General features: G+C 42.1%; 1 protein-coding gene across 2 annotated transcripts in view; it reads right to left on the bottom strand.

The window, feature by feature from the left end:
- Positions 1-17,029, bottom strand: part of ZNF608 (zinc finger protein 608) — a gene marked incomplete at both ends in the record, with an annotated part of 87,144 nt that extends 70,115 nt beyond the window's left edge. Inside the window, one exon of one of the 2 annotated variants that reach the window (XM_082013488.1) lies at positions 16,988-17,029. In XM_082013488.1, the coding sequence (XP_081869614.1) occupies positions 16,988-17,029 (42 nt within the window). Of the gene's footprint in view, positions 1-12,767; positions 15,349-16,987 lie in introns of those variants that run through there. The other variant, XM_082013487.1, reaches the window with a different exon arrangement.
- Positions 17,030-17,404: the final 375 nt, after the last annotated feature.

Genomic DNA, 17,404 nt, shown 5'->3' with positions numbered 1-17,404 from the left:
GTCTGCAAAATATTGCTTCCTTATAAAGCTACCTTGCGAATCACGGGCTCACACAGAGTAAGCAAAACTTTTAGAGAAATAACTAACATGTTTATGTTTCTCATCTCTGCAGCTAAAGAGTCACTCATGACCCAAGAGAAAACAAAATAACATAGAATCATGAAATCATAGAATCTTTGGGTTGAAGGGACCTTTCAAGGTCATCTAGTCAAACCCCCCTGCCATGAGCAAGGACATCTTCAACTAGACCAGGTTGCTCAGAGCCCTGTCCAACCTGACCTGGAATGCTTCCAGAGATGGGTCATCTACCTCTCTGGGCAACCTGTGCCAGTTTGTCATCAAGGTAATTTTCCTTTATCTCTATTTTTTACATTTTTGTTCTTGGTGGAAAATAAGTTCTCAGGGACTATGAACCCAAACACAGCGCACATGTTCACCTTCATTCAGATGTTTATACATAAAACATGGGGCTAGCAGGCCACCACCTCAGTGTGGGATGATAAAGACAATGAAATATTTTTTAAATTTGTCTATAAATAAGTGAATTATTGTAAACGAAAAACTAAATTTACATCAGTAAATCTCATTTAGAAATGACATGTACTTAGCAATAACAACTTCAGCAATATACTTTCAATGAAATTCTGCAAGCCTATTTAAAGTCTATTACGACTGCTGACATCAATCTGCCAAGCTGCAGAGTGCTAAGCTCCACTAAAGATTTGCACCTATAAATTCAGCTACTGGTAGTTTTGAATGAAATACACTGTGTTTCTCAATATAGGCAACTACAGACATAAGGCATTGAGGTGGATGGGCAACAAAGCAGAATTGTCATGGAGTCTCTGATGCCAGTTTTGCCTGAACAAGAAATGAAGTTCAGACTCCCACTTGGGTTTTAGACTCCATGCTTGTCCATGGTGTTTTAATCTAGATTTCCACACTTTCCACTCAAAATTCCACTCCATCCCCAATGCATCCAACAGTAAAGGGCATATTCCTACTGCAACTGCTCATAGGAATACGAACACTACAGGAGAATCCCGAAAACTCAATATATATAAAATATTTTAAAGGTAGACCTATGTAATCATGTATATGCATGCACACACACAAGTACAGACACACAGAAAGGGACACACACAAACAGATTTTAATTGGCTGTACCTATTATGATTCACCAAAGACCCAAATGAGTCTCTGTTTCCCTTCCCCCAGCCAAATGACAACTTCTGGAGTTGTAGGTAATAGGTGGCAGGCAGACAGGTGGCAGATAAGTATATTTGTCCTGAAAACTGCTTAAAGGTTAAAAAAAATCAAACAACACATTGCACTAGGCCTGCAAAAAAGAAATGCCTCATATCCTGAATTGGCACAGCAATCGCAGCCAAATTTTTACCTTAATCATTAGTATTGTTCATATTTCAAATTTCTCCATATGCAATGTATCTGCAATAATTATCAGCCAGCTGAAAAGGTTTTGTAAAAATTAAGCAGTAAGAGGCATTTTAAACCTGTAATAAATACTACAGTTTGATGAAATACGTAAATCTTGGAAGCAGTTTGAAAATAGTTGGCAACTTTTCCTCCCAGAATAAATGTGAAGGCTCAAAAATAAATATTCAAGAGCATTAATTTGTTTCTAGATTTGTGCGTGCAAGTAAAACAGCAGCCATAATGTGGAAATTTGAGTCACATTTTGCAACTAATTGGAAGCAGATTAGAATTCTGCCTCAGGGGAACATTGTCAAACTAGAAGCTGGAGCAAATGAAGAAAGAGGTGAAAGCATCGTGAAGAGCTGACAGATTTACAGTGCTCAAGGCAATAAACGGGTACTAGATGAAAATGAATGTGCTTCACTGTACTGCATGCAGTTTTGAGTCATATCTCAGCAATAACAGCATACAGCCATGAAACTATTATTTTCAGAGAGATGGTGAAGGAAAGAGTAAGAATGAAAAAACCACTATTCAAGCAGTGTGCAAAAAAATATAAATCATACAGTGGCTCAAGTTGTTACAAGAATAATCAAATTGGTCATACTGGGCCCTGTTCTGTGCCTGGACTCATCTCAAGTAGGGCTTACACAGACATAATGCAATGAACTGCTTACTTGGGTTGTGAAAGGGCTGTAAACCCTTGCTCACTGCGAGCGAGAGTCATAGCATTAAGCTTTTAAGAGGAAAAAAACCCACATACAGATTTTATATTTTTAAAGCTAAGAATAACACAGAATGCTGCAGACAGATAAATCGCAGGCAGGAGGAAAAAGTCCTTTTTAGAATGTGATTATGAAAGGTTGGAGGGGAATACGAAAATAAAGTGTAGAGGCTAATGTACCAATGCTGTAATGGAAACAGCTGCTAGCTTTCTCCTTCAATGTTTGGCATCTGGTGCAGCATCACAGGAAAGATTGTTAAAGGATCTGGACATGAAATGTAAATATAGACTATTAGCCAAAACTCAGTTGCCGCATTTATAAAACAGTAGCAGCTCTTTTTTGGGGGTGGGGGAAGGGGGTGCATGTATACACATACACATATACATATATACACATATACCCTCATATGTGGGTATGAGGGTATATGTGTATATATATGAGTATATATATTGATATATACTCCATACTCCATGTAGACAGTCTTGTCCTTAAACAGCAGCTAGTAACACTATTACATGATACTGCACCTGCCTACAGGCTGAAGTGGGTAAGAACGTGAATTTAGTTTTTTAGTAACACTGGGTGTGGAACAACCACCTTCATTGTTCTCAAACTACAGCAGTATTTTTCCTTCCAATTCCAGAACTCCACTGCAATTCAACATATACTGCCTAACATTAAACCCAGGGCAACAATTAACCGGTAAACTTTATGTCAAATATGTTCCATATATCCAGAAATACTCCTGGAATAATAGATCCTTATAGTCAGTGCAAGCTAACTAAACAACTCCCTGGACATTTACTAAATCAGATTTAAAACTCCTATCAGGAAAACAAAGTTCAACTGAGTAATAAGGTCCATTTCTAATTGCATTTTCTTCTAACTATTACCTTCAGTCACAGAGATACAGATCTAGTTTCGTTTCCCTCCTTCAAAAAGGAAGAATTGACAAGAGCATGAACACAACTACTTCCATTACTCCACTGCTATAAGCCTATAATAAAGCACAGATTTGACAGTACTATCCATGTAGTGTGGCGAACCACACACAAATAAACAGTTCTCCACGAAGAATGAAAACCCAAAGACCAAACCCTTCCAATTCAAACATTATTGTTGCTTTTAACATAAGCCATCCACAGAAATCAGCCAAGGAGGTGACAGGAAATCCAAAAATAATTTGGTCTGGCCCTACACACAATGAGAAAAGAGATTACAAGTTGCTTTTCACTCTTCTTACTGGTTGAGGGAAGCAGTGAAAACTATAAAATCTATGCTTATGCAACGGACACCTATGGTATCACTCCTTTGACAGACGTATTTCTACCACAGTTCAGCACAGCATCAATCCATCCATCAATAAAGGTGCCATTTGAGTAGCGTGAATTTATGTTTGGGGGAGTGTGGGGGTGTGGACTTAACAAAACCCCTGAATTTATTCAATGGCTAATGCAAATGACTAAATGTGTGCAAAATCAAACTGTCTAGTGCACACAGTTAAAGAGGCCAGATGTGCCTCAATTTCCTGGGAAACTGAGCCTAAACTTGGCGCTTTCTTTTATCAGAATGAAGAAAGCGAGCTCTAGGAGTTTACAAAAGTGTGACCAATTGGAGCTTAGTCTTCTGTTGCTAATTGAAGCATAAAAAAAGAGCCAGTTTCTGAGGGCAAACTACAAACATACACTTTTTATATTCCACTGCCACATGATAAAAAACAGAATCAAGCTGACTCGTAGAAACTTGACTGGCAACCAAAGACCAAGCTATTATTTCAAACTGTTATGGGAAAGCAATAAAATTGCTACCAGGTCTCCTCATGTTACTCTTCAATAAAAAGAAGCCATCAGGGAAATAAGAGGAAAAGAAAACACATCAAAACCTCTAAAGTTCCTCTAAGTAAAAATACACTTCTGTGGCATAATGCCATCTGCTTCCTGGTTAACATGACAAGACAATTCAACAACTAGAATACCAGTGTTTTGAAAACACCAAGTAACCACAATCAATAGATTTTAGCTTGCTCTTTTGACTGCAAAAATTGCATTCACATGCCACTATTGGCAAATGCTTCAAACATTCCCATGAGGACATTTTTCTTAAGTCATTATTTGGTGGAGATTCTCAGGAGACAGAAACACCTAAGATAAACTGGGTTTGCGCCCAGGAACAAGATTTTGGCTAGGAAAACTCAAAAACTGGGAGAGGATAATAGGAGAAGATAAGGGAACCAAGTGTTTGGCATTTGTTTTTTCTGAAGATTGGTAAGTCAAAATGGTTGAGGAAGATTTATCATAAAGGACATACAATTCAACATAGCACGTGTTCACTTTAAGATTACTGAAACTGAAATTACTGAAATTACTGAAAGAGCTACACATTTCATTCACAATGGCTTTGATCTCAATAGCTTCAGTGGATCCTACAGTAGATGGTAGAAAAGCTGACCCCTTCATTTTGAGATTTAGCAGTATTTGCCAACTTACAGGAAAAGCAGACATATGCCACTTTCTTACTTGCAGTGTTGGCTTAAGATTTCAGAAAATTAAATCAACAACACAGCTGCCCTAGAGCTGGAAAAACAACATATACAGTCATCAATCCTATTTCACTGCATGGAACCAACACTACACATTCACTTAAGTTATTTAATCGTGTAGCCTTATATATAAACATATATATTATGTATGTGTACATGTACAGGGGCATCAGAGGAAAATACCTATTCCCACCCCCTTGAATTTTCTCTCAGCTTTTTCAAAAAAGGAAAAAAAACTTACAAAGAACCTGCTTGTCAGTCAAATCACTCTGAATAGTTTTACAGCCTTTCATTCAAATGGAAAGGCTTTGTTCCAATTGCCAAGACCATTTAGTCAGAATTAAAAGAGAAAATGCAATAGAGAGTGCTTACTGAAACCCTGGCTACGGCACAACCAAAAGTCAGTCTGATCTTCATATGTGCCCAAATGGCTACTCATAGCCTGCAGTAAATTGTGGTTTTAATTCAAGAATGTAATAATTAAAAAAACAAAACAAACAAACAAAAAAAAAAACCCTTGTGATTTGAAATCTCATTTTAAGAAAATCCCTGGAGTTCTTCTATGAAAACTGGTAATTATCTTTATTCAAATAATCTCATTTCAAACATATTTTTAAGCAAATTAGAAAATGATAGCTTGTATTTTTATTATTCACTTTGGTGAAACACTGCACCACAAAAAAGCTCCACCGAGCAGAAACACTCTGGTGCAAGAAGGTTAAAAGAAAAAAAGTTCACCAACTTGGGGGGAGAAAAAAAGGATATAAATGAACTTTTCTAAATTTTATAAAAAGCTACTTATTTATTGTAATTATGTCAGTATTAGAAATTTTCATGGGACACTGTTTTGCTGTCTTTCATGCAACAAGGAATGTTATGTACAGACCAAAATTCTTAAAAAGATCGATATATTTTCTGTGATTATTATTAAGAAATAAAAATAACTCCTTGACATGTAAGCACACTAACTGAAACAAACAGTAGTGTTTAACAAAAGTATGGACGGCCCTTCAGCTGAAGTCACTGCCTCCACAGGTGTGACCATTTCTGAGGACTCATGGGAGCATGTATTTCTGTCATAAGAAATAAAGCACAATTGAGAAGTCAGATAATCTCTCCAGCCTTTCAGGAAATGCAGTGACATGTCACCATGTACATTAGAACATTACATGAGTACAATATAAAGCTGGTACAGTGCTAAGCATATTACGTAAAGAATAACCTCGTTGTTGGATCATCTGTACAAAGCATCAGAGCAAGGCAGACTCTAAAACTTGCTTATATTCAGCAATCCCAATTGTACACCATGAAACAAATCTGGAACATGTAGCTGACACGCCATTCAAACAGTGAGTACTGTATCTGAGAAATACAGAACGTGTGGCAGTGACAGAAAGCTGCCTAAGTAGCTGTGGAAGTAATCTAACCTTTTTTCAAGGGTGGGCGATGGAAATCCAAAACACATTACGTCTTGATCCAAAATCAAAGTAAAGGTGGTGTTTTCTGACAGCAGAAATGGTAGCATTTCTGAAACCATATTCCTGATGACGCTTGTAAAATGTGCTGAGATACCACATGCACCAATAACACCATGTAAGATGTGGAGAAACACAGATTTTTTTACTGTAGTTACTCTCTTCAAAAAGAGCATTACAACGAAGATGATGGCTCCAGGGGTAAACAAGCATGCATAGGCTGTCAAGATACTGCTGACATGCTGGGCATTTTGAAGGAAATTCCTCTTTGAAGCATATTTGGCCTACGTCCCCCAACTCCATTTCTTTATATCCTCTCTTCCGGCAAGTTTTCTCATCTACTGTTTCACAAACTATGTTTGTTGACCTTTAATCCCACGTGCAGCTCCTAGACACATGTGTAATCTCAGTAGCTTCAAAGGGGAGAAAAAAGGTGCCAAGATATAATCTCATGCTCATTATTAACCTCACACCTGACACCTTTTTGGGGATTTCTCAGACACCTGCTCTCCTCCCTGACTAATAGATTTTAACAAGCGGATGCATGCAGTCTCAGCTCTCAACCAGAACAGTCTTGAGATGGCCCGGGCAGTCAGCAGGACGTACACAAGCGTTCTGAGATCCAGTTGCTGACCACAGAGACCACAGCAAATGGAGCGAGTGCACACGAGGTACTAGGGCTGCCATGCACCCACCCAGCAGGTGCGGAACACGCCGGTGGATTTCCTGCCATGTGCAGCGAAGCAGCGCGAGGGCGAAACAGCAGCAGAACTGCGTAGCCCTGTGCAATCTCAAATTTTCAATTTATAACGCGTATCATGATGTTCCGCCCTGCCGCCTACTCTCAACAGCCTTTTATCTAAGGGAACATCATTTTCACTGTTGTGGCGCGTTGGTTTTTTTCAAATACACCTGTTTTACAAAGCAAGCAGAGGACAAGGCCTCCTCTCACTGAAGTAAGAGCATTTAGCCTACTTTTACAAATGCAAATTGCATGGGTAAGACAGAGCAAATAAAGGGGAACCTGCATGCTACAGTCAATGGATGTGTCCAATTAACAGAAAGCAGGCCATGGAATCTCCAACAAACTACAGAGCCTACAGATGATACCTTTTAAAAACTAGATCATTCATTTATTATGAAAAAAAAAAAAGGCACGAGTTTTAGCATGCAATGAAACCTGCACATTTCAGATTTATGATTTACGTTGTTGTCGATAAAACAGCTTTCCAATTATCAAGGCCCCGGTAGGAGAAGCTGGAATGCATTATGTGTTAATGATCACAACCAGGGGTCCAAGCTTTACTCTTTTGTCAGAGCTGTGGCAGATCCTCCCCGCAGCTTCACCATTAACATGTCTGTTTCCTGTCAGACCACTCACAGATAATGTCATTTATCTCAGGGCGGCACAAGACCAGTCATTAGCTTCAGTAAAAGACCTCAAACAAAGGCCGGATGGCGTTTTATCCAGGGATCATAGGCTGCAGTCCAGAATCTCATTGCCTAACAGTTCAGAACTTAAATTATCTTTAAAAGAGTAATTTTCCCTCTATCAACAATTCTAGAACACTTCTCTGAAGAGCAGAAAAGTCCCTGCATGGAAAATTTTAGTCAATGGTTTTATCATATGCAATTAGGTGACTGATAAGAGCCTGCTAAAGTTATCCTTTGAGAGGCTTCCCCCCCCCTTCCTTTTACCTCTTAGGGAAAAATTGACAGAATAATTCAGGTTTTACCTAAATAGTGAGACCTTTGAAGAACTGACCCTTATTGTGTTTGCCTGCAGGAGGTGATTCACTATTATAAATTCTTCAATGACTGAGCTTCTGGAAATCTCTTTAAATGAAAGTGGAACTGGTTAACTGTATGTACGAACATGTGTTTTCACAGTCTCTCCTGTATTATTGCATTTCAGAAAGCTTCTATAAAGTGCCAGGTGAACTTTTTAAAAATAATGACAATAATAATAAAAAAAGAAAGAGAGTCAAAAAAATATGAGCAAATCTCAGCTATTCAATTCCTGGTTTTATGTTGAAAACTAGGAACAGATGGTACTTTCCATGTTACTTGAATATGGTTATTGAACACCTCTATGGTTACGGGAGATTTTGCTTAGCACTTTTAACATACATTTCATTTATTGGACTATAAAATGCTACTTTGGAAAAACAAGTCTTTATATAGCTATAATTAAAACAGTCTTGCACCAAAGCCCTTTAACATGGAGAACATGGTTAACCTCATGACATCTGGACAATCAATCCTTTCCTTTTTACTGGGTATTTATGAAGTTATTAAAACTGTAAAATTACCAATGCCCAAAGTGAAATACTTTTCCAGTAGTTCCGAATAAGGTTGCCTACTTCATTTTATAAATGTTCTAGACCAGCCTCCATTGTGCTACTCTATCTCTTGCTTTGCACAGGAATTCAATAGCAGATCTGGTCATACATATTGGCAGGGGTCAGCAGGTTCACACGGAAAGCTTTCCTCGGCCAAAGGGCAACACCTCTTCACCCAGCTCAAAAAGCACCGTCACACTACTAGACAGCACTACAGAACTTTAAGAACCTTGAGCTGTGCTTATTGTTAGACACCCATAGTTATCAATGTTTTTAACAGCTAAATCCCTCATGTAGCTTTCAAAACAGTTTGCTGTCAAACAACAATAGACTTTGTTCTTTAATTACAGCAAGTGACCTTCCTGCCCTTTTATTTCACAGTGAATAAACTACACCCAAGGCCAGTGAGAAAAGTACATGAAAAGCATATCTCCATAGCATCATTAATCAAAGCGTGTACTTAAATGATTTGCATCAATAGGTAACGTGCACACAGAGCTTCCTGATGAAGTGCAAACACCCTCCATCCCCCTATTAAAAAAAACAAAACAAAACAAACACGTGAAGATAAAATAAACAATACCAGCCAACATGTTAATTTGCTGAAGACATCTTTCAGATGTGAAATGCTGTCTTAATGAGAAGCAATAAGATAACACAAGAGGAAAATTCAATCCTGGGATATCACTAGATTGATTCATTTAAAAACTGCAACTAGACACCTCTGATTATAGCTTTGTATCTTCTGTATTATTTCCACATAAACATACTGATTTTCACATGCCAAGTATAATTTTCCCATGTCAGAGTAAATTGTGACTGTTTGAATCCCAAAATCTCCCTGCAGCACACACAAAGCAAATTCTTCTAGATACTCTCAACACTTTTCAATGTAACAGCTGTTAAAAATACAAAAAAAAAAAAAACCTTAGCTAAAACAGATGAAGAGCTCATGCTGACAAACAGTCAGTAACTGTGCTAAAAATGGTATGGATGAGAAATGGAAAATGGAGACAGGTTTTAACACCAAAAATCTTAGGAGTGGTTAGCCTACCTGTCAAAGCTACTTATTCAGACATGTCACTGGTGGTTTAACCACAAAATGGGCTGCACGAATATAGCTCAAACATCTTAGAATTACAGCATACTTTGACTTTATCCACATATTAGGGGAGTGGCGACTTTTACAACATACTTGCGGTTTCTGCATAAAAGAACCAGCAGAACACAGTCATTGATTTAATTAGGCTTCATAAGATCCAATTTATCATGTTTTACATGACTTTCTGCAGCAAGGAAATAGAATAAATAGACCAAAAATAGACACTGAAGCATGCTGTGAAAGCTAAACAGTGACTACAACTCCTGGGAATCTGCTCCAAGCTTTTCACAAATAGTAAACAAATGCAATATTATATTCCACACCACATACAAAAATCTGTAGATTTTGAATCAGCAGGCATGAACTCATTTGTATCTATGAGGAAACATCCAAATTCATTAAGACATTTCTTTCACAACATTAAGATAATTATGGAAATTAATTTTAACATGCAGGCTTGAAAATGATATATTCATCTACAGACACAATGTGCTTTGTGCAAGTACAGCATATGTGTTCTAGTGTATAAACAGTCAGAGCATGAACATGTAACGCATCTAAAACCCATTAAAAAAAAAAAAGTCTTTCTAATGATTATTAAACATTTGGGGGGGGGAAGCCAGAACAACAAACATAAAACACTTAAATTTCACTAATAGGACCACAGGCTGGGCTTAAGGTTGCAACCATTGTCAGCAATGAGCTTTATTATTATTGTATGTCTAGAAGGGAACGTTCTTCGGGAAGAGAAATGCTAAGGGATGCTATTTAAGACAGCAAGCAAGCACACCATTGTGCCAGACAATGGCCAACACTGCACGACTCTAATGTGCGAAGCCTGCATTGAAGTCGGTGTGTGCCAACAGCAGTGGCTGTTGCTGGAAATGCAAGCCCCAAACCTCCTCCCGGAGCAACAACTACAACACAATATGCACCACTGGTTCCAAACCGCTCCATACATGTTTGCTCTGAACTTGCACGCCATCCAATTCACATTGCACGTCAGATTACTCGCATGTATATGGATTCTTCATACAATTTCCTGTGTGACTAGCGAGTGAAAAGGACACAAAAACGGGAGAAACCACACCACCCTCTAATCTCGGTTGCCATGACAGCAGCCTTTGAGATACTGAAATGTTCAGATTGCCAGCTAAACAAAATTGTTGAATGTGAACATTTGGCTGAGAGATTAAAAGGCTAAGGGGGTTGCAAAAGGGCAGTACCTCCCACATTCCAGGCAGCCACTGAATCCAATCAAATGGCTCTGACTCTTTAACCACAGCCATTGTGAAGGCCGGATTAGGGCAATTTATCTAGATAGTTAAAACAGATTAGAGAACTGCAATTTGAAGACTATTGGCAACAGAAGTAAACGTCTACTGTACTAAGTTAATAAAGAGACCACGAGATTTTAGGACACCTTTCCGCCGCGAGGACTTTCATAAATCAAAGCACAAGCATATACACATGAATTACAGTGCTCTGGTTTTCTCATCTGCATTTAGGAAAGGTCACAAGACTCATTCAAATTCATCCACAGATATGCTATCTTAAATGCAAGAATATGCATACAATATGAAATTTAATTTTTTCCTTGCCTTGAACAGAAGCCCTTGAAATTACCTTCCAGTTTTAACAAATACCTGACGCCACAAACACCCAAATCTAATCCTCCGTCGACTTAGATATTACAAAAACTTCAACACGACCAAAATACAAAAAAGCTGGTAACAGGTTGTAAAAGGACACAACTTTTCCCCGAGACCTTCAGCCCTCCCAGCCACTTGCGGACCATACAGTTAACACTGACCCGAAAGTTTTCCCATCACTGCACATTCACTCAGGGTAGTTGTAAAAGCAGGTAATTTAAGACCAACAGCTGACAGTAAAGTCAGACTCTAACACCCTGAGATTGTTAATTTGGGCGGGTGTTGCTTTGCTTTATTTTTCAGGCAGACCAGGTTATCTTTGTTCAGCAACCTGTAGAATTCAACTGACTCTAATCCTGGCCCAACACTTGCCCGCAGGTCCCCCAGAAGACACCTTCTGCCCTACAGGCAGAAGATCCTGCCGACACCAGAACCTCTGTGAACCAGCGGTTAACAAAAAAAGCCAGGCTCTCCCTCCACCCTTCCCGAAGAATAGAGTCCTGGCCATCTATTCTTAACAGAAAGCATCCTTCGTAACACAACATAAAGGAAGAAAAACACACACCCCCATCTGATTTCTTTCATACATTTCAACCACTCAACAAACGAGTAGTTCACATCCAAGAGCCAGCAGCGCTCAGACAGGAAAGCTTCCCCAGACAGGAGACAAACTGCTCCCCTCTGTTCCCAAAACTGTTTTGCGCACATGCATCTCGGCACAAGGTGCATTCCCCTCCTCCCAGGAAGGCAAGAGGCACCGCCTGCCTGCTGGCTCCTTCCTCCCTGTCCTCCACACAAGCTTCTGCGGCCTCTGGGCTGCTGTACCACGGGAGCCCCCAATATGACGAGCATCCTGCATCTCCATGAAGTGCAACGGCGGAGCCTGGGTCTCTGACGATGCCTCCTGTTTTCCCCACTCCCCAAGCACAACCTCAACCCCGGGCAGCAGGTCAGAGGAGAAGGGAGAGGGCTCTCTTTAGGCTTTGGGAGAGGAACAGCTGCAAATGCCCACCGGTGATGTAAAAAAGTGTCAGCACATACAAGACCTGCTGGTCCTGGAGTCTGAGCTATGTACCCCCTAGGCAAATACACAGACCTCCAGCCTGCAAACACATGCCATCATCCCACTGGTACCAACACTGCTGCTCTCTGCTAAAACCAGGAACAGCTCGGTCAGGGTCATCTCAGGGTTCCTCCTTCTGGGTGAGTGCGACCGAAAGGAACAGACAAAACAGAAACGTTCTCCAGGTCTGAGGACAGGGAGGGGAAATCATAAGGAAGAGCAGCACACTCAAAACATGTCTTCTCTCTAGGGAATAGGTCTCGGGGTTGTTTTGTTGGGTTGTTTTGTTTTTTTGTAAGAGGAAGAACAGATGCATGTCACAAATAACACAGCAGAGAGAAGGACACAGGAGCCAAACACACAGTTGTGGGACATTTATTATAGACACAGGGAGACACAGAAGAGAAGAGGTGGAGAGGAGCTTTGTCCTACCTTTTCTGTTTTCAATTTCTTGATTCGCCTGTGGCTCTCCTCCTCCTCCTCTTCCTTCTTTACCAAAATAGAGTTTCCCATTAACCCTGAATCTGGGGTACTTTTGCTCACCTCCCCCACAGCAGAGGACGTGCAGTGGAAGGGGCTGCTGTTTCCACCACCGCCTCCCTTGGCCCCAAAGCCATAGAGGTGCCCAGGGGGAGCTTGGCTGCTGCCAGCCCCGCTGCCGTTGGGGTGGCCCTGCTGCAGGTCGTGCTGCTTGTCCTTCCTGGATTTTCCCGCATCCTTATCCCGCTTGGAGCCTCTGCTGCCCGGTGCTTTACCTGGTTTCTCCTCTTTGTTTTTCCCACAAGAGGCAATGGTGGTGGTGTTGCTGGTGGTGTTATTATTGCCATTTGGGTTACTGCTCATGCTTTGACCCAGTGCTGAATTCATGCCAGTTGCCTCTCCAGGGCGCCCTTGGACTTCCTGCCTCTTGCCAGCACTGCTGATCTCAGGAATCCCATACAAGGCAGCAGAAGGCAGAGATTTATTAGCATCCTTAGAAGTTTTACTCCTTTTCACTTTTGATTTGCTAGTCTCTTTGTGAGAGGAATTCCCCTGGGGAGCAGAGTGCTGAACAGAAGCAAATTTTAGGCCATCAGCTAAGGCTGAGGTAGCATTAGCCCCACTGGAAGCCAGACCCCCGCAATCCTTGGAGCTGGTGTTGCTGCTGCTGGTGGTATTAGTAGAATTATTCATCTCAAATTTCTGTCTGTCCTTCTCCAAATCGGCGTCCAAATCAATTATTAAATTCCCAACACCGATTTCCCAATCATCGCCACTGTCGTAAGTGTCAACCGCGTTTGGATCCACACCTTTTCCTGCAGTGGAAGTGTTCAATGACATCCTGAAGATGAGATCTCTAGAGTAAAAATCCGATGAACTTTCCTTTGGAGATGTGGGGACATTCGTTTATCTCCGTTGGGCTCTCTTAAGTTCAACTCTTCTTGTCTTCCTCCCCCTGGTGCGTCTAGGTTCACAACCTGCAGTCCACGTCCACCTTGTCCTGTGAGGAAGGGAAAAGTTGAATATTTCTTGTCTGGGTGTTGCCAGAATATAATACGACTAATCAAAAGGGGGCAAGGTAGGGGGAGTAAAATCATTCACAGTTACCACGTTTTTTTCTTAAGTTTGTTAAACCGGAGGCAATGGCCGAGATGCTTTCATAGTGAGCATCTTTAATCTAGTTGTAGACCAACATCCACAATGTCTCTTAAAAAGTCACATCCACAAAAAAAAGAAAAAAAAAAGGAAAAAATTAACTACATTATTTAAATCCACAAAGCTCAGGAAATACAGCCTTAGAAGTGGTGCCTAGCTGTTGGAGCACATGTTGTAATCTAACCCCTTGGACCACCACCTAGGCACGAAAGGGAGAAAAGAAAGGACACAGATTCACTCCTCACTGCATTCCACGGATTTTGTGGCTTTAAACCAGACCCTGGAAGTTTTGTGACTCTCCTATATTATCTTTGACCCCCCTTCCACTTAATCTTTTTTGGGGGGAGAGGGAGCACTAAAGGAAGTGGGAAACCTAATTTTCCTTGCCACAATACAGCTTCTGTTAAAAACCAACAACCTACAAACACAAATGTTTACTGGAAAATATTAAACTCCATAGGTTAAAAAAAAAAAAAAGAAAGAAAAAAGTCTTTTTTCTTAAAAAAAATATTCTCAAGATAGCAGTTATAAAAGCAGTTCTAATGTACTCCTAGGTCACACAATTGTTAGGTCTGTTAAATATAGTATTACTGACTGTACAGGAAACTGATTAAGACATACACTTTAAGTGATCTGCACCAAGGTGGCCTCAGTGACCGCAAATGAGTGTGTGTTTGACAAAGCTTAGTTAAAACGATTTTTAAAGGGATCTCTCCCTTTTACAGTCGACTGTCGAAATATTTATACATATATATATATGCATAATGCTTACCTTTAATCCTTTATCATTTTTTAATTAACCCAGCAAATCAAAATTCTGTTCCCACTCGTCTCAGCAACAACTCTGTGCCTCATTTTACTTAAAGAGCAAGTGATCAAGAAGTAGAAAGCAAGTATCATCTCAGCCAGTATAAATCGGTCAATAACATATCTCCCCCTACTTTGGCACACGGATCAGAAGTCCTTTTTTTGTTTGTTTAGGATTTTTTTCCTCCTTGCTTTAAAGAAAAAAAAATTTTAAAAAATGCTGAGCTTCACAACTTTACCAGCTGGTAGGTAATATTTCACATTCAGAACTGAAGCATCAAGGACCAGATTTTTGTTTGTTTGCTTTTCCTGAATAAGCACCGAGAGGTAATAATCATCACAGTAATTAAAAAAAAAAAAAAAATGTTCCCCCAACTTCACACTCCGTCTTCAGCCCCGGACCTGGGAGCCATCCTGATCAGTAAGTAATGATCCCATGAAACAAACCTACAGGCGCCCGGGTGTTACAAGACAGAATGTGCTAACATCGGGATAAATTAGTGAAAGGGAGGAAGGAAAAAAAGAAGAAGAAAGGACTGAAAATCTGGGCTGGATTCCGCCTGTTAGTTGGGAAGTGGCATTTTTTTCGCTCGTCCTGACAGATCTGATTTCTTGAAGTAACTTGAGGGGAAACGGGGCGGGGGGGGGTGGGGAGGCGGGGGGGGGCGAGGAAGAGGAGGAGGAGCGGGAGGGGGGGAATCACTGATCTGATAAACCGGTTATCAAAACATTTTGTGGGAGTGGAGGAAGGACAGCGTGCTCTCAAACGAAGTACATTTTCCCAGGGATAAGATTTCGGGGAGGTGGGTGTCTGTCCCCGTCTCCTCCACCCCCTCCTCAAATCGGCGCTTTTTAAAAACAGTAATTAGGAAAAAAAAGCATAGGCACAGGTCAGACTTTGAAACTGCTGCCTCGGGAGGGGGAATAATTAACTAAATAACTAAATAAATAACGCAAAACCCGGGAGTTTGGGCTAATCAGTCATGCGGTAAGCAAGTCAGTAATTAAAGTCCGAGGAGAGAAAGCAGACGACCTTTTTTTCAGGACAGATCGCTCCCACCTTATTGTCTCGGCAAACCTCGCAGCCGGCTTCTATCCCCCTTCCTTCCCTCGCCCTCCCGCCTCTCTCTCTCTCCCCCCCCCCCTCCTCCCCAAGTCAGACGGTCTACGGAGCTTTAGCTTAGTATTTTTAATTAGCCGGCGATGGGAAGCTAAAAGCCGTAATGAATTGCCGGTGGCGGGCGGGCGGGGGAGGGAGGGAGAGGAGGGGCGCTCGCGCCAGCAATCGCCAACCCCCGAGGCGCGGCGGTTCCGTTACAGTTCAGGCCGCCGGCGTCACGTGAGGCTGGCGGGCTCCATTGGTTGTCGTGAGAACAAAAATGGGTGACAAGCGTATCCAGCGAGTGCGGGTCGGGTCCTTAACACGCAAAAAATACGCCACGGCGGGCAGGGAGGCAGAGCCCGTCAGGCCGGCCTCTTGCCCCGGCCTCTCGCCGCCACCCCCGCGGCCGAGGGGACCCCTGGAGCCCGGGGGTGCCGCGGTAAAAGCGGGCGCTCCCCAGAAACGCCTCGCAACTCACCCCCCCCCCCGCCACCTCCCGGCGGTCCGGCGGGGGGATGCCGTTACCTCGGGGCTTTCCCCTCCTCTCGCCTCGGGACGGCGAGCGGCGGCCGGCTGGGAGACCGAGGCGGGGGCAAAAAACGGCCGAGCCACCGGCGGCCAACGGGCGATCCCGCACACACACCACCCCCCCCTCCCCCCGCCGGCTCCAGCCTCGCGTTTCTGGCGTCTCCGTGTGACGGCGGGCGAGATGCCTGCCGTGCCGCCGGGATCCATCGGTCCCCATCACTCCTCCTAACGAGCGCCTTGCTCTGGGGGCCGAGGGGGGAGGGGGAGGTATGCAGGCTTGTCTGGAATTGTGTCACTTTTATTTTTCCCCCTTGGTTAGTTAAAACCCCAAAAAGGCACTATGCTCTAACGCCCCCCAAGTGCACCGTCAAGTATGATTTGTGTGACTACAGTGCTTTCACCCTCTTATTTCCCTCAAATAACTCATCCTGCTTGTGGGATTCTTCTTTTTTTTTTTCTTTTAATAACCCCAAAAAAACACTAGTTATCTCAACTCCCAAAACTCTCAAACGCTCCCCTTTGCAGAGAAAAAAAAAAATCCCCTCTAAGTGCTACAGACACACCACGCAACCGTACTTACGGTCTGTATTGGATCGAGTTGACCTTTTCCTTCTAACTGCATTGAGTGTGTTTTTGTTGCAGCCGCTTTTTATTTTAGGAAAAAAAAAATCTAATGTCTTCAACAGATTTATTGTGTTTGGAAGAAGAGAGCACCAGATACCATGAACCTTCCTTTCTCTCTAGAAACAAAATTAAAACAAAAATAAAAACGGGGGAGAGAAGAAACAACAACAACAAAAAAAAACAAACACCAAACCCCAGCACCCGCCTCTGTCCCCCCGCGGGCTGTCAGGCGCCGGGGACAGGGGCGCTGCCCCGCGGCGGCGGCCGGGGCGGGGGAGTGGGCGCCCGCTCCGGCGCGGTACCTGAGAGGGACTTTTCTTTGTTCACGATGCCCTTTCCCTCCTGGCCAATCGGAAGCCAGCTTTTATGAAAC

Source organism: Phaethon aethereus (genome assembly GCF_964289735.1).
Source record: "Phaethon aethereus genome assembly, chromosome: Z".
In the NCBI taxonomy this organism is placed as follows: domain Eukaryota; kingdom Metazoa; phylum Chordata; class Aves; order Phaethontiformes; family Phaethontidae; genus Phaethon; species Phaethon aethereus.
Note: the sequence above shows the minus strand (reverse complement) of the source record. Positions and strands in the feature narration are given on the sequence as shown.